This window comes from Rhinoderma darwinii, chromosome 4, assembly GCF_050947455.1.
Source record: "Rhinoderma darwinii isolate aRhiDar2 chromosome 4, aRhiDar2.hap1, whole genome shotgun sequence".
NCBI classification, from domain to species: Eukaryota; Metazoa; Chordata; class Amphibia; order Anura; family Rhinodermatidae; genus Rhinoderma; species Rhinoderma darwinii.
Window position 1 is genome coordinate 218,973,401 of NC_134690.1, and position 18,520 is coordinate 218,991,920.

The 18,520-nt window shown below is 42.0% G+C and overlaps 1 protein-coding gene across 6 annotated transcripts in view; it reads right to left on the reverse strand.

Moving 5' to 3' along the window:
* Positions 1 to 4,163: 4,163 nt before the first annotated feature.
* Positions 4,164 to 18,520, reverse strand: part of USP45 (ubiquitin specific peptidase 45) — a 132,387-nt gene continuing 118,030 nt past the window's right edge. For 2 of the 6 annotated variants that reach the window (XM_075862198.1, XM_075862197.1), the window contains exons 16-19: positions 17,464 to 17,550; positions 11,965 to 12,118; positions 6,428 to 6,503; positions 4,164 to 4,601 (exon numbers count right to left, since the gene is read on the reverse strand). In XM_075862198.1, the coding sequence (XP_075718313.1) occupies positions 4,526 to 4,601; positions 6,428 to 6,503; positions 11,965 to 12,118; positions 17,464 to 17,550 (393 nt within the window). In that variant the 3' untranslated portion in view covers positions 4,164 to 4,525. The remainder of the gene's footprint in view (positions 4,602 to 6,427; positions 6,504 to 11,964; positions 12,119 to 17,463; positions 17,551 to 18,520) is intronic. The other 4 variants (XM_075862201.1, XM_075862199.1, XM_075862202.1 and 1 more) reach the window with 3 other exon arrangements.

Sequence of the window (18,520 nt, forward strand, 5' to 3'; positions counted from 1 at the left end):
CCTATACAGATCTGTGGATAATGCACCCCTTGGTGACCTGCAGATAGTGGTGTTAAGGAAATGGATCGAGTGAGGATTGTGATTCGATGTGAATTGTAACTCCAGGTAGATGGAGTTGAGGTATTTGTGAAATGTGAGGGAATTCAGGGCCCTCCCAATATGCCAAATATGTCATCGATATATCTTTCCAGGTGATGGAGTGCTTGGAAAAGTGTGCATAAGGGTAAACATAAATCTCCTCAAAGTCAGCCATGTAGCAATTTGCATATGGGGGGTCTATGTTTGATCCCATAGCAGTCCCTTGTTTTTGTAGGTAGAAGTCATCATGAAACATAAAGAAGTTGGAAGTACCAAGTTCAGTATGTTCATGGAAAAAGCAGTCAGGTTGGGGTTAACTTGTGCAGATGTGAGCAGTTTCTGAACCACTGAGAGGCCTTTTTGGAGGTATATAGGCTAGTAACATCCCAGGTCACTAGGAATAGTTCCTCTGGTAGTGTCCTGCTCACCCGTAGAAAGGCTGACATGGCCAAAAGGAAGGATTTGGTGATCTTAATTAGGGGTGTTGATATTTGTTCTAGAAGGATGGACAGAGGGGAGAGGACCAAATCTGTAGATGCTACGATTGGTCTACCTGGTGGATTGTTCAAACTTTTGTATACTTTAGGTAAGACATAAAATACTGGGGTTACAGGATAGTGGTTGGTCAGGAAAGTTACTACCGACTCGTCTATGATTCCACTGTTTAAGTACGATGTTAGGGTTGTGCGTATCCCTAACGTAGTCCGTCATGTCCATAACTACCAGGGCACCCCCTTGTCAGCTGGTTTAATGATGTATACCTGATAAAATGTCCATGTGGACTCGGATACTTAGGGGAAACCACCCAGACCGTATCTGTAAGCATAAATCTACCATTCGTTGCAAGAACTTATTACTACCTATTCCCCATCGCTTCAACGAGGCAAAACACATTTCACAACTTCCGTTCCAGGTTCTGGAACATGTATCCAAACTAAAGAGGGGATAGAGTTAAGATGCTTAAAAAGAGGGAGGCCTACTGGATCCACAAGCTACAACGCCTCTCACCTCGTGGGCTTAATAGGGACTGACATCCACAGCTTTTTATAAACTCTCTACTTTGTTCTGTATAGTTTTTAGGTTTGCTGATCTATCCCTGGTCCCCATATATTACAGCACGTACGCCGTAGATACTCGACGCATGCGCGATGATGTCACTATGTCCATCGGACCTCAAGACCAGACGTTTCCCAGGGGTGAAGAGTGACACGGCTACGCCACTATCCTCGCCTCCTTCCCTCCCATTGGATAGACCTCCCTGCTGGGCAGGCGCCACTGTTCTTGGCGCCAAACTCAGCCCATTGTTTAAACAGAGTGGGTGATCATACTAGCTACAATCGCCAACCATTGATATTACATACCCCTTACCGCAGCGCTACTTACCACCAGCATGTAGCTTATTAACCAGAGGCAATAGGAGAGTACAGACGGAAGCACATATCTATACATAAATTAGTGAGGGTACTGTGCATTTAATAGTTTCCAGTCATGCTGCTCTCTAGTACACTGTTGTGTATCATGCTGATTTCAATATACTACATCCTTTACTGCTATAACAGAGATTGGGAGAGTACCTCCCACCAGTTCTAATGTGAGACGGATAAATGGCAGTACCTATCCATGTACACTATCTTCAGTGTTATGGACATTGGAACATTTAGTATGGACTCTTTTGGTATACAGTTTATTGATTAATGTTTTTGGCTTCCACAGGGCCGTGTGTACTCCACACACAGGACTATAAAGGGTCTTCTTCCTTAGACTCTCATGTCATTTGCATATGCCTGAATGTATCGTTGTTCTTTTGACATCTATTAGTACTATTGTCTTACCATACAACATGTATATTTGATACTCTCTCATGTATATCGTTTCTGCATTTTGTTCGCAAAGTTTGACAAATGCCAGGTGTATTGACCGAAAACGTTACAAATCTCAATTTGTTGCCTACTTCCGAAAAAACCTTTAATTGCATATTCAAATGGAGTGCTAGAGTTTTACTTTACAGTATTGATGAGGTGGGAACCCAACCTACAGCACCCAGAAAAGCAACAGAGTGCCACAGATAACATTCACATTAAAACGGAACTGTCCGCTCTTCTGATATGTCTGTTTTAGTAAATACCTTCCCATTTCTGGAGCATCTTTTCAACTGTGTGGTTGCTCTGTAATTCCTCTTCGAAATTTATGAATCAATTGAAAACTGGGTGTTATAAATCTCCTTGTCAGAAGGGCGTGTCTCTACACCGTCCCACTGTCAGCACTGATTGGACAGTGTCAGATATTGTAGGGACACCCTCTAACTGGCCACACCCAGTTGTCAATTTATGTATACATGTAGAGCAGACAACTCCTCTTTAATTCAGAGTGTATCCCTTTCTGATATTACCACCCTTTATGAAAAAAAAACCATTATGTCGCCACATTTCGAGACCCACAACTTTTTTATTTTCCGCATATTTAAATTTTTGCGCTAGGAGTTATAGTTTTTTGGCACCATTTTGTGGGTACATAAAATGTATTTCTTGATTTTCATTCATTTTTTTTACAGAAGGAATGGGGGGGGGGGGGGGACAGCAATTCCACGATTGGTTTTGCATTTTTTTTTCACGCTATACATAATACGATTTCAATTATGTGTTATTTTTTATCTACCAGTCTTTGGCATGGTCTAATAGGCTTTCACCCATGGCAGACATGGGGGGGGGGCATTGTTAGGCAACCCATCGGTACCTCACGATTGCAAAGCGGGGCGCTGGTGGTTTGACAGAGGAAGCCCCCTCCCTTTATCAAACAACTTAGATGTTGCAGTCACTGATCTTGTCAGCATAGCGGCGGTACCCACAAAATCATTGTGATGGATTTACCAGTCAGAGTGGGAACTAGCACCCATTTGTGATGGATATATACATTATGTAGCATGACAGGGTTAATAACAACCACAATCCGTTCTACCAGAAAGATTTCATATCTTTGACACTATACCGCAAGACAGGCTGGCAAGTCCAGTTTTCCCTAGATACTTTCTAGGTAAGTCTAGATACTATCATCAGGATCTTGTGATACACATACATCCTTGTATCTGTAATTCAATATATTCATATAAACAGATGTAGATCGAAGATGCGCCTTTATAATGGCAAACAGATGCAATATTCTTTCTTTACAATTCCTGATCGATACATGTCAGGCGGCTAAACCCCTGACATTTTAAGCTGCAAGTGGCCACGTATTTCCCCTGTAGGAGAAATGGAATAATACATACTTGTGTCGAGTCTGATGTAGAAGCTTTTTTTAAATGGCTCTCTACTCAAATAGAAGCGATTCCTGAGCGGGCACATCTTCTATGACAAACCCTTGAACAGTAAGGGAATTAAGTCTGGTTGACCCTAGATTGTGATGGTGAGGTAAAGAATTAAATTTATTTTGCCACACAAACTGTACGAGTCTTACATGAAAAACATTTCCAGAAGGGCTTTCTATTGAGAAGTGCGTGTGGCACCACATTTACCACTAGCAAATGTGGTTAGTCACATAGTGAACTCATACATTCCCAATTACACACATGTAATTTCTGACTGGTCTGAGTGTAACTAAACCTTTAAAAAACTTTTTGACATGTCAGAAGTTTTGATTGTTGGGAGTTTGAACACTGAGACCCCCCCACTGATAACTAAAACGAAGCGGCACAGGAAAACCAATCAGACACGAAGTGGCACAGCACTCACCTCAGCGCTTAATTTTAGCGATTGGTGGGGGTCTCAGTGTTCTTACACCCACCGATCAAAACTCGACATGTCACTATGACACATCAAAAGGTTTTTTAAAAGTGTAGTTACCCCTTAACATTTTGAATGTGTATGTGACCTTACAACAACCTCATATAAGAGCTAGATATATATATATATGCACACACACACACACAGTTTATTTTTAGGATGTTCACCTGTACAAAAAAATAGTAGTGAGTTTGCCTTTACCCCAGTGTATTTTTTACCCATAAGCCACAGGAAAAATGGCATCAGGAGAAATGTAGTATGTGATAAGAGGAGCAAAAGTAAAAGATTAAATAAAACCAGCGCCCAGAAGTACAACTCTTTATTGCACGGTCACACAACATGGGTCCAAGTAGAGTATCAAAGCATCAATATTTTGCAGAGTTCATACCCAGTAGAACTTTTTAAACATATTCGACTAACTCCTTTATATAACCGGCTCCACAGCCATGGCAGACATGGAGTATGGATGTCTGTAGAAGAGAGTTTTGCATTCATTCTTCCTATGGGGTCAAACGAAGCTAAACGATGGTTAAAAGAGAAGTGACTTTTTCCTCATTTTCCTTGGCCTGTACAGTAAAGTGCACACTAGAATATGTAATATGCAAAACTATATCTAACACAGTCTTTCATAAAATAAAAGATATGCTTGTGAGCTCAGAACTCTGGACTCAGAAACCACTTGTACATGTGTATCGCTGACGTACACCCACTGACTGGAAGACGATGTGGCTCCATCCTTTACTACTGCAAAGTAAAAGAAACGACAGTTAACACATTGCTATCACAGGTAATATAATCATTTAGCTCTCGGTTCTGGATGTTGGTACACACACACACACACAAATCCACATTTTTGTAAAAAGGATAGTAGCCTCCGAAATTTAATATAATATGGTCTCTTCCTTATATATAAACTATTGCTTCACCCACTTAATCCTTGACGTCTCTTTTTTATAAAAACTGATTGAAAAGCATTTCTTCTAAAATAAATTAAAAATTCCCTTTAAAAGCCAAGTCCTGACGTGGCCTTTTTCGTCAATATGCTAAAAATTCTACTCATGTGATTCTTCAACCAATAAAGTGCTGCTTAGCTTGCTCCCACAGGCATTGTGTTGAGCCCCCAACATTCCTTAACCCCTTCCCGTCCAGCTAATGGGCTCACGGTACAGTGTCCGTGCCATAAGCCTGTTAATTAACGTGCTGCCTTTAATGGCAATGCATCTTCCTGCAGGATAGGGCTATCACACTGACAAACCGATTTTGTACAGTGACAGGGAATTTAAACAAACTAAGGATTCCCTGTGCAGAGGGGTCTCTGAAGCATGCAGAGAAGACGTGATCTGTGTCTTCTCTGCCTGTCTACTTATACAGATCACTGGAAACCGTGATCTAATGGATTGTTACCATTAGATCACGGTTATCAGTGATTTTTATATGGGGACAGCAGGAAACACACATATCATGTGTTCCATGCTAAACCTTGCCCCCATAGTAAAAAAAATTAAATATATTGCACCTCATAAAAGGTACTAACGCTGAGAAGCGTCAGGTCCTTGACAAAGGCTGCATTGAGCAGCTGAAACGTTGCACCTTTTTCACTGATGGGTGAATAAACTTCTTATATTTTTGACCTGTGGAGTGCTGCCTCTTTTTCTATATTTGTATACCATTGGGGATTTACAAGTCGGATCCCTGGAGGCTTGCACCCGGATACACTGGAGGTTCTTGTTCTGCTGTGCTGCCCATATACCTTTCTTTAGGTCCTTATATGTGTTGTAACACTCAACGTCCTGAATGCTACGTCACATACAACATCTTGTTGCTGCTCGGCGTCAGTACATTGAGAGCCTGAGGGAATCCGGTGGGTAGTAGCAGAGCTGTCAGTAAATTTTTTTTTGTTATTTTATCTTATTGTCTGATGGGGAAGGGGGTAGTCTAGTCGAGACAGGGGGGACAAGGTAAGGGGCTCGACTAGCTAGGAACAGGTGCAGATTTCCTCTTTAATTTACACCATTTTTCTGGCATAAATTATAGTAAACATAGCCCTTTAAAGTAACAAAGCCCCCCTTTTTTTGTTTTAAATTCCCACTCCCTTTTTTCAAAAGTAGCGAAGGTGGAATAAAAAGGGCATTTTGCTACATTTCTAGGCCAGTAAAATGGGTTATTAAAGTTAACTCCTTATGGCTCTTGTAAAAAAAATAAAATAAAAAAAAATCGGGGATAGGCTATGTAGCACTCCAGAAGATGCAAATTTGCTCTGGGATTCAAGGACCAAAACAGACCTGGTCATTAAAGGGTAAAAGAGGCTGTCTCTACTAATAGGTCATATGGACATAAAATAGTCCCCTGCATGGGACCTCTTTCTACAAGTGATAGAATACAAATGCGGAGTAAAAGCATCTCTCGCTCTGTTGGACCAGGTCTGTCCATAAATAACTTTCTTTTAAATGGCCAATATACACTACCACATTTACAGGTGAAATCTATGGCTAGCCGGAGATTCCCCAGTGATAACAGCTGATCACCAGGGGATCCAGGAGTTGAGGAAATATATGGAAATGTCAGCTCACCCTCCTAGGTGCACGAAGAAAACAGCGATCTCCACGCTGTAGAAACAACAATCCAGAAGGAAAAGGTTCAGCACTCCTTGTGGAACATGAAAAAATCCTCTTTATTGGTTAAAATAGATAGCCAGCGGAAGACTGAACAGCAAACAATGGACAAGAAATATAAAACATACGTTCCCTCTGACGCGTTTCTAGCTCTCAAGAGCCATTACTCATAGATAGGGGAAGGAATGAGAATGTCTGGCTAAAATAGCAGCAAAGACAAAAAACACCCACTTTGATCAGGTGTATGCAATTATCACAGAAGTGGATGACATGTGAAACATACAAAATTTTATAAAATGCAACTATAAAATCTTAAGCCAAACACAAAAATACAAAATGTGTAAAATATATAAAATATTAGTAGTTCAGAATAAGATCATTTCTCACATTTAAACCATTGGGGACTATAGTGTTCAACATGAGAATCCAGTAACCCTCACGATTCAAAAGTGCTCTCCTATGATCACCACCTCGAACTGGTCTATTAACGCTTTCAATTCCTGAAAACTCAAAACTACTTGTATCGCCTTGGTGTATAAGACTAAAATGTTTGGATGCATTGGAAGGATTTCTAACTCCAGGATTAGTGGCTCCATTGAGATGTTCTCTAATTCTAACCTTAAGGGAGCGACTAGTGCACCCAACATAAGATAAATTACAAAGAGTACAATTTATTTGGTAAACTACATGCCGTGTGTTGCAATTGATGAACTGTTTAATTTTATGTATAGATCCATCATTGGCTGAGATAACTTCTTTAGTTTGGTGTGCATAATTGCAGCACATACATATATTTGCTCCACAAGGATAAAAACCCTTTGATGACCGCCACGAATTCTGTTTGGATGAAAATTGCGTTAAACTAGGTGAAAGCATAGAACCCAAAGTAGGTGCTTTCCGAGAGGAAAATGTACAACCTGGCTCTAATATCTGGCGTAAGCCCTCATTTTGAAAGAGGACTGGTAAATATTTGGACACTATAGATCGTATCGTATGATATTCTTTACTGTACGACGAAGTAACAAACGCAAGAGATGAATTTTTGGTCTTTTTATGTGTATGCTTTCTTTGTAGTAAATCACATCCAGGAGTTGAACCCAAGATAATCAGCTGGTCGATGGGCAGTGTTGTCTTCATGAGACAACCCCTTTAACCCACCATGATGTACATGTATGGCGGGCGGGTGATCCCGCACGATAAGCAACAGGTGTCAGCTGTGTATTACAACTGACAGCTTGCTTTAACAGCTGGGTTCGGAAACACTCCGATCCCGACTATTTAACCACTTAGATGGTCACTATTTAGCGGATACACATAGAGGGCCTGGATGCATTGCCATGGCAGCCAGAGGTATATTAAAAAACCCCAGGTCTACCCTGTTAGCACTGCTATCAAGTCCTGCCAGATGGTTTGCCACAAATAAATAAAAGAATGGAGAAATATACAGAGAACAGCAAATATAAAAAATGGAAGGTGTTTGAAGATTTGTATAACTTTGCATTGTACACCTTTTGAGATGTGATTAGTGAGATGGAATACCCGTTAAAGAGGTATATTCCCATCTCTGGCATTTATGGCATATCCATAGGATATGCCAGAAATGTTCTATAGGTGCGGCTCCTAGGGGGTGGGACCCGGATCTATGTCTAGAGAGGGACCCCCTAGGCCCCAACCTACTTTCTGCTGCTTTATGAGGTTTCCGGATTTTCCAGAAACAGCCGAGTGCTTTTTGCTACGATGTTTGTGGAACTCCCATAGAAGTGAATGTAAGTTACAGAAACAGTGTAGCACAGCTATTCCGTTTCTGGAACTCAAGCCTGGGGGTTTACGGAAAACATGGCCACCTCGTAAACCAGTGGTCAAAGCCCAGAGGCAGAAGGAAGTACAGAGGGCCCAGTTCTAGATATAGATGCAGATCTCAGATGTCCTGTGGATATGCCATAAATACCGAGTTGGGAATACCTCTTTAAGAATAAATATGCCCAGTATGGTGGTAACGCAGGAGCTGGCATGTATCTCTATATAAATTGGCAATCGTGGCATAATTAGGCCAAAACAACAATCGTCTTAAATAATTTCGATCAACTTGACAGAAGAGAACTAAAGTTGTGGATATAAGTTTTTTCTTACTGAAACTTTAAGAGAAAATGCTCTTTAATTTTGTAATTTTCCTCCTCCACTGCCATGGTTCATAAAAAATTTAGTTTCTTAGGGTTTTACTTAGAAAAAGTTAGTAAAAATACAACCCTTAATAAAACACCCTCTTATACCCGGACATAATCTGAAGAAAATGTGTTTACAGTGACTTCAGACTGAAACTGACCATCCTGAAATGTGAAATAGGTTGTTTAACACTTTCGTGTGAGCAGGGAAATGAAATGAATAGGCAGTTTGTGTAATTCCCAAACACGTCAGCTCCTCTAGAGCAAAAACCACCTTTGTAGCATTTCTAATGTCTATTACCCACATATGCGCTATTATGCAATATCTTGTAGGAAGCAACCCCTTTAAGATATTTGTGTGACTACATAAAGGTAATGTTCGCCACACATGTTGAGATGTTCAAGACATTATAAGTAAAGGGATGTAGAAAAATGTCCTTGTGCCCAATCCATTGCTTCTGATCACCAGAAATGTGTGATAGTTCCCGATCTGAAGGTCTCATCCTATTCTCTGTATCAGGCTGAAGTATGGAATCGTGTAGGGCTATCTTCCCCACCTTCAGAAGTGTATTATATACTTCTATTTTTCATATTTACATAATCCGTGTATCCAGGTAAATCTCATTTCAAGAATCGTGTGCTTATTAGTTGCAGTTAGGAAAGACTGACATGTATAAACTTTTTTACAGTGGAAGCATGAGGGATAATAAATAAATCAAGGATAGAGCTGGCCTTAGACATTCAATCATTTTCAGCGGTTCCTGATTATTTCAACTGAATCTGCTGACAATCTAATGTACATGGGACCCGGCAGATAATTCCCCCAAATTCTGCTATTGACTAATACACAGATCACACAGCATGGACTTTTTCCTGTTCCATTCTCGTTTTTAACCCCAAAGATACAGATGCATACCTATTTACATGCACGCTTTGCTGAGCTTAAAATGTATCTTCACTTTCAAAAAACTTTTGCTATGTCAGAGACATATCAGAAGTTTTTATCGGTGGGGGTTCAGGTGCCGAGACCCCACCGTCGCTGAAACTAAGGTGCAGAAGCACTCAGCCCAACGTCCTGTAACTTTTGGTTGCTTGGTAAGCTGAAGACAGGCTCATAACAGTTTTTTGTAAGCCCCTCCTGAGCGGATCCCAAATAAAAGGTGCAGGGCGCTCAGCTGCACCCTTGCTTTAGCACCCAGAACCCCACTGATCAAAACTTTAGTTACGTCTCTATGAAATGTTTTTTGAAAGTGCAGTTACTCTTTAAAGGGGTATTCCCAACTAAAACATTTATGGCATATCCAGAGGATATGCCACAAATGTCTGATAGATGTGGGTCTAGAACCAACACCTATCCCCAGAACTGGGGTCACCTGACCTCAGTCTACACGGCGAGGCGGCCGCCGGCTGAGGAATCCAGGCGAAGTATGAATGAAAAGGTGGCTGCATATGTGCCCGGCTCTCCTCATTCATCTGTACTCTCCTATCTATGACAGTTCCATAGACCGTGAATGGAGCTGTAGTGCGCATGCTCGACCTGCCACTACATTCACTATCTTGTGGTTAGGGGATAACATTTAATCTTGGGACAACCCCTTTAAGGAAACAGCCAATAAAAACTCCCATGCGCATGGCCACCTCTCCATTCTCTGCCTGGATGTAGAAACCTCCTCTCCTTTCGGAGATACACTATATGGACAAAAGTATTGGGATACCTACAAGTTGCATCTACAGGAGCTTTTATGACATCCAATTCTAAATCCATAAGCATAAATATGAGGTTGGTCTCTCATTTGCAGCTAAAACAGCTTCCACTCTTCTGGGAAGGCTTTCTACAAGATTTTAGATGTGTCTGTGGGAATTTTTGACAATTTATCCAAAAGTCAGACACTGATGTTGGATGAGAGGGTCTCGCAATGCCTGTTTTAGTTCATCCCAAAGGTGTTTGATGGGGTTGAGGTCAGGGCTTTGTGCTGGGCCAGTCAAGTTCTCCCACACCAAACTCACCCAACCATGGCTTTATGGACCTTGCTTTGTGCACTGGGGCACAGTCATGCTGGAACAGAAAAGGGTTTTCCCCAAACTGTTCTTACAAAGTTGGAAGCACACAATTGTCCATAATGTGGTATGCTGAAGAATTAGGGTATGTTCACACAACCTATTTTCAGCCGTTTTTCGGGCCATAAACTCCCCAAAAAACAGCTAAAAATACAGGGGTTGAATGCCTCCAAACATCTGCCCATTGATTTCAATGGGAAAAAAGGGCGTTTCGTTCCCACGGGGCGTTTTTTTTACGCGCATGTCACTTCTTGAGCCATTTTTGGAGCGGTTTTTCATTGACTCAATAGAAAAACAGCTCCAAAAACGGCCGTAAAAAACGTCTGAAAGTCATAGGCTGTTTTTGCTTGAAAACAGCTCTGTATTTACAGCCGTTTTTTGTTAAACGTGTGAACATAGCCTCAAGATTTCCCTTAACTGGAACTAAGGGGCCTAGGCCAACCCCTGAAAAACAACCTCATAGCATTATCCCTCCTCCATCAAATTTTACAGTTGGCACAATGCAGTCAGGACTCATCCATCATTCTGCCAGATAGAGAAGGGTGATTTATCACTACACAGAACATGTTTCCAATGCTCCAGAGTCCAGTGGCGGCGTGCTTTACACCACTCCATCCAAACGCTTGGGATTGTGCTTGGTGATAGAAGGCTTGCATGCAGCTGCTCGGCCATGGAAACCCATGCCATGAAACTCCTGGCACACAGTTTTTGTACAGATGTTAATGCCTGAGTAGGTTTAGAAATCTGCAGCTATTCAGTCAGCAGTGTGGTGGCGACTTTTATGCACTATGCGCCTTAGCACTCGGCGACCGCTCTTTGTTACTTTACGTGGTCAGCTACTTTATGGCGGAGTTGCTGTGGAAACTAAACGCTTCCACTTTGCAAAAATACCACTCATAGTTGATCATGAAATATCTAGTCGGGAAGAAATTTCACAAACTGACTTGTTGTAATGGTTCCATCCTATTACATTATTTCACAAATGTTTGTACAGGCAGACTGCATGGCTAGGTGATGGATTTTATACACCTGTGGCCATGGGACTGAATGAAACACCTGAATTCAACGATTAAGTGGTGCGCCCCAATACTTTTGTCCACATAGTGCAATTGCGGGCCCCAGAGCTGGGAGTTGCATAAATCAGAAATGTTTGGCGCATCCTATGGATATGCTATAAATGTTTCAGTGGGGAATACCTCTTTGCATATTATTCGGGGAAGTTGGGGCCAACAGGTGTGCAGCGAGACAAATAAAATAGTTTCATAAGATACTGACCAGATGAATGCTTGTCACCATGGATGTTTTCAAATGCCTTTTTGGAAGGTATTCTGATCTTCACATATGCTACATAATGTCCTCCTTTCATTGACCCACTGTGCTCTACTACTCCATAAAGACTGTACAGAACGCGCTTTTCTTCTGACACATTCTATACGGGTGTAAAAAGAAAGGTGATCTTAAGATAAATCACTCCAGGCACCAAAACCTGCTTTACCAAAAAAAACAAACAATCATGTACTAGAGCAGTGGTCTCCAAACTATGGCTCTCTAGCTGTTGTAAAACCTGTGTGGTGGGAGTGGAAGCAACAGTTAAGAATCCCTGTACTAGACTCATAAAGCGCTATGAGAAAACAAGTGCTGACAAACTGTGCCAAGATGTGAGAGATGTAACTTGTAGATAGTCTGTTAGGCCTCATTCACACGACCGTAATTTTCATCCGTAATTACAGATGAAATTGCGAACCCATTCATTTCTATTGGCCACAGACACTTTTCCGTATATTTACGAATGTGTGCCCGCACCGTAGAAATTATCCGCAAAATATAGAACATGTCCTATATCCGTAGCCGTTGGATTCGTATTTGCGTGTGCATGAGGCCTTCGGCTCCGGCGGTTTTCACATTAAAACACAATGTGCTATCATCTCACATCAGATCTGTTTAGGTAAATTGGCACTAAGAAGCAAATTACGTTACTTTTACACTTGTTGCAGGAAGCAAATCGTGATTGGTATGATCACTAGGAATTTTTTTTCTCTTACCAGCTATATAATGGAGTGATTTTAATATAATAAACTATTTGCAACTTATTATTACACTCCTCAACATTGAAATTGCAACACCGAGAATTGCCAGCCGTAAGGTTATGCAAATCGAGGAAGTAGCAGTTGTCTCTAAGATCTGCAAACGATCACATTTTCAAGCACCTCACTCCAATCTGTGGCACTTGGAGGGGCATAAAAGCCAGATTGAAAGCAAAGTTTTTTAGCCACAGAAACCTCAAAAATCGACTTCGCACAAACTGAGAGGGACAGAATCCTTGAACTGAGGGACCTTTATTTATCCCTTTGGCAGATCGCTTCGCGCGTATGCCGAGAGGTCAGCACTGTTCAACATTGCATGTCCCGGAGGTTGGTAGAACGACAAATAAAAAAAACAGCAGCAAGGGGTGCGCGGGGGCGAAACTCTGCAGGGATGGATTGTCTGATTGGAAGAATGGCACGTAGTCATCCATTCTGTACTGTTAGTGAAATTGGACGTCACATCCAAAACCTAGGGCGGCAACCAGTGTCGACACAAACCACCAGAAGGCGTTTGCACGACATTGGGCTATGAGCCAGACATCCAGCTACAGGCATTTCATTGACCACACGCCACCGCTCTCAAAACCGATCATGGTCACAGCAAGACGGCAATGGAGGCTGGAATTGAGGTCTATCCTCTTCAGTGATGAGTCCCACTTTTGTCTCGGACACAATGATAGCCAGAGATTGGTCTGGAGATAACATGGGCAGCGCCATGAAGAGGCCTTTACAAGGGAACGTCACACTGGTCCTACTACTGGGATTATGGTGTTGGGTGGCATAACGTACAGTAGCCGGACCCCTCTAGTCTTCATTTCAGGTACACTAACAGCTCAGTATTACCTTGATTTGGTTGTGGAATCAGTGGTACGGACATTTCTTCAAATGTCCCAGAAGCTGATTTTCAACAGGGCAGAGCCAGGCCGCATGTTGCTCGGGCTACTGTGAGCAGCCTGCATGGCCTAAACGTGCTCCAATGGCCTGCAGAGTCTCTGGACTTGCTGCCCATCGAGCACATCTGGGACATCATTGGTCAGCAATTGCAAAGGGAGCTGCCAGCAGCCAATCTTGATGATTTGCGTGCCCAAGTGCATTCAGCGTGGCATAACATTCCTCAGACAGCCATTAATAACCTCATTGATCGCATGCCAACATGTGTAAGTACGTATATTTCTGCGCCTGGCACTCAAAATATTCCAAACATCTTGATTTATTTAGTGTAGAGTATGTTTCCATTTTTTTATCATTTGCATATCATTAACATGTCCATCGATCCTGTGATTTCCGCAATTCCAAAACTTTTTCTTCTTGGTGTTGCAATTTCAATGTTGAGGAGTGTATATTCAATGTGTAGGTTTACTTGGGCTAATTCTATATTAGGGAACTGCAAGTGAACCTAGCACATCCCTAATAAGGATCTATTACCAGAAATGTTTCTTTTATGAGCGGGAGCAGCCCAGTTCACACAAAGTTTTTTGCTGCTGATTTCCCGCGTCGGAAAAAGCGTTTTTCGCTGCGTTTATTGCCCGTGGTACTCAATGGCCACGTGCAAAAAACCTAGCGAAAACCCCAGGCAAGAAAGTGCAGGCAGGTCAAAATCTGCCTGAAAATTCCTTCCTGAAGGAATTTTGGGGCAGATTTTTTTCTACTTGCAAAATACTCTGTGTGAACAGGGCCTAACAAAAAAAATAAAATGTTTTAAATTCCTTGTATCTTCTTTACCGAATATCTGCTGATATTGCTTTATGCCGTTGATATTTAGCCACTGCTGGCTACAGATTTGCAGATATACACCAGTCAGCCATAAGATTAAAACCACTCACACGTGAGATGAATAATATTTATTATCTTTTTACTATGGCCCATGTTAAGAGGTGGGATTAAATTAGGCAGCAAGTGAACAGTCAACTAATCGTTGATAGGTTTATGGGCACCCAAGGCTCATTGATGCTTGTTGGAACAAAGACAGGCCCTGTATGGTCCGACCCCACAGAAGAGCTAATGTAGCACAAATTGCAGAAAAAGTAAATGCTGACGATGACAGAAAGGTGTCAGAAAACACAGTGCATCACTGTTGGCTGTGTTTGGGGTTGCGTAGCCGCAAACCAGTCTGAGTTCCCAATGCGGACGCCTGTCCACCACCAAAAGTGCCTTCGATGGGCACACAGCTTCTTCCCCTTCCGTGCCCAGCAACACAGCCTTACCATATAATAAAAGATGGTGGGGAAGCACCACTCAAGTAAAAAAGATGCTTGAAAAAGCTCTCAGAGAGTAAAACGTTGCTGCTGTTTGTTGTGGTGTTTAAATTATTTTTTTACTTGAGTGCTGCTTCCCTACCATCTTTTACTACATTACATGGGGAGTAGGTTGCTCCCTTGAAGCTCTGCACCAACCGCAAGGTTTTTCTTCCAAGCCACAGTGCTGCTCCTTGCCATTTTTCCTTATTATAGAGTATACAGCTTCCATTCCCGACTGTTTTCAACTGGCGATATCTCCGGTTGTGTCACAGCTAGAACTGCGATCCTGGAGTCATAGAAAAGATGATATTCTAATCTTATGAAACCAGAACCACAGCCCGAGATCTGGCTATTTGAAGTGATCCCCCTTCTCTCCAGCCCGAGTCTCTCATACTGCTTAACACCATTAATGACCAGCCTATTTTAAACCTTAAAGGGGTTTTCCTACAAGAGGAGACATTTATGACATATAGGATAGGATAGGTCATAAATGTCAGATAGATGCGGGTCCCACCTCTGGGACCCGCACTTATCTCCAGAACTGGGCCCCCTAAACCCCGTTCAGCCGCTCTGTGTTGCGGCTAAATGAGGTGAATTCCGACCATGAAAAAGATTTTATGGTCATGAATTATGTAAACAGCAGAGCTCGCTGAGCTACGCGGTTTCCGTAACTCCCATAGTAATGAATGGCAGTTACGGAAGCAGCGTAGCATGCGAGCTACGCTGTTTCCGTAATTACTATTTAGTTATATGGGACTTATGGAAACAGCGTAGCTCAGCGAGCTGCGCTGTTTACGTAACTCACGACCATGTAATCTTTTTCATGGTCGTAATTCACCTCATTCAGCCGCAACACAGAGCGGCTGAACGGGGTTTAGGGGGCCCCGTTCTGGAGATAGGTGCGGGTCCCAGAGGTGGCACCCGCATCTATCTGACATTTATGACATATCCTGTGGACATGTCATAAATGTCGCTCGTAGGAAAACCCCTTTAATGACCAAGCTATTTCTTAAGTTTTTCCATCGTCGCAATCCAAGAGCTATAACTTTTTTATTTTTGTATCGACCTAGCTGTATAAGGACTTGTTTTTTGCGGGAAGAGTTGTATTTTTAATAGCACCATTTTGAGGTATATATAATTTATCAATTAACTTTTATTAACTTTTTTGGGGGTAATAGAAAAAAAAACCCAGCAATTTCGCCACTCTTTTTTGCATCCTTAATTTACATAATTTACCGTGTGGTATAAATAACATAACTTTATTCAGCCGGACATTACGATTGCGTCGATACCAAATTTATATAAATTTGATATGTTTTACTACTTTTACACAGTAAAAACACAGTTTTTTCAAAATTATTTGTTTTTGTGTATCCTTATTTTTCCACCAATGCCGCTGTAGGAGGGCTTTTTTTTTTTTGCGGGACGACTTGTAGTTTTCATTGGTACCATTTTGGAGTACATTCGACTTTTTGATCACTTTTTATCATATATTTTTGAAGGTAGGATGCACAGAAAACAGCAATTCTGGCAGTGTTTTTTATTTTATTTTTTACAGCCTCTGGCATGGCCTAGCAGGCATTAACTAGAGGCAGACCTGGGGGCCTCCGGCTGCCATTGAAATGACGACACCCTGTGATCGCACGCAAGGTGCCGGGGGGGGGGGGGTGAGAGGGGGAGTCCCCTCCAACACCACTTAGATGCGGCGCTCGCTATTGAGCGCCACATCAAAGAGGTTAAACGGTCGGATTTCGATCCGCCCGCTCTGGTGGCGCTGCTCTAAGCCCTCAGCTACCGGAGGTAGCTGAGAGCACAGAGCTTTTCCTTTTTCACGGCGCTGCTTATTCATTCTGATGCAGCGCCGTGAAAAGGAGTATGTATTAGAATAAAGCCCGTTAGTGGCCGCCGTGAAAACGCATATTAGCGGTCACTAACGGGTTAAATCAGCTTCATGCTGATAGGACAGCATCAGAGGCTGTGAGGCAGCTCCACCTCAGGAGAATCGCTGGTGGTGACACCCACTTGTCTAGTACAGGCTCATTTACATATTTAGAAAAAAGCTCATAACTTTTAAAATAATAAACGTTTTGGGACACAATTTTCACTGTCATTATCGGTGTGACAGCGCCTATTAGATTAGCTAGGAGATTGGGCATGACTAAACTAGTGATAGAGCCTCTTTAAAGAATCTGCTGCTAACATCTTGTTGACAGATATCACAGAACAACTTCAGAATTGTGGTGTCCATGTCTCACAGGTCAGGGCTGTTTGGGTGGCACAAGGGGGACCTACACAATATTAGGCAGGTGGTTTTAATGTTATAGCTGAATGGTGTATATTAGGTATTCACTAAATATGCAATGCTCTACTATACAAGTTTAGGTTCACCAAAGCACACAGTATAAACTTTTGCGTTTGAGTCAAGTGGAACTCAATAAGTTATTATGGCATACCTTACAGGACACAGAACAAAATGAAGCCAAGTCTAATATGATAGAAAAGTCCACATGCCTATTGATTTTCCGGAGGGTTAACCCACTCTGCAACAAAACAAATGTCATTATACATACCTTTCAATAGTCACAGGAAGTACAAAGAAATTAGTAAAGTACTAGAATTACCAATGCCATTGAATCTGCAGTTAGAATTTTTATTTTAGAGAAATATATTATATATATATATATATACCGTGTTTCCCCGATAGTAAGACACCCCCGATTGTAAGACGTATCGGGGGTTTCAGGGGGGTCGGCTAATATAAGCCGTACCCCGAAAGTAAGACATATGTCTTACTTTCGGGGAAACACGGGGGTGTTGCCGCCTCCTGCCCACTTCCGCGCCGCCCCCCTCTCCATACGTCACCGCGCCGAAATACGGTAATGCAGGATAAAAGTTAAAGAAATTCATACTTACCCGGCCGTTGTCTTGGTGACGCGTCCCTATCTTCACATCCAGCCCGACATCCCTGGATGACGCGGCAGTCCATGTGACCGCTGCAGCCTGTGATTGACCCGTGATTGGCTGCAGCGGTCACATGGCCTGAAACGTCATCCAGGGATGTCAGGCCGGATGTCGAGAGGGACGCGTCACCAAGGCAACGGCCGGGAGACCGGACTGGAGGAAGCAGGAAGTTCTTGGTAAGTATGAACGTCTTTTCTTTTTTTTCCAATATAAGACATACCCCGAAAGTAAGACATAGTGGGGCTTTTGGGGATAAAAAGAAAGTAAGTGTGTGTGTGTATATATATATATATATATATATATATACACACACACACACACTTGATATAAAAAGTCTTCACACCGCTGTTGATATGCCAGTTTTTTGTCATGTCAGAAAATCAGTACAAAGTGAATAATTTCAGTACTTTTTCCACCTTTAATGTGACCAATAATCTGTACAATTCCATTGAAAAACAAACTGAAATAATTTAAAGGGGAAAAACAAAAATAACAAAACCACAATAATATGGTTGCAGAAGTGTGAACACCCTCTTATAATTGGGGATG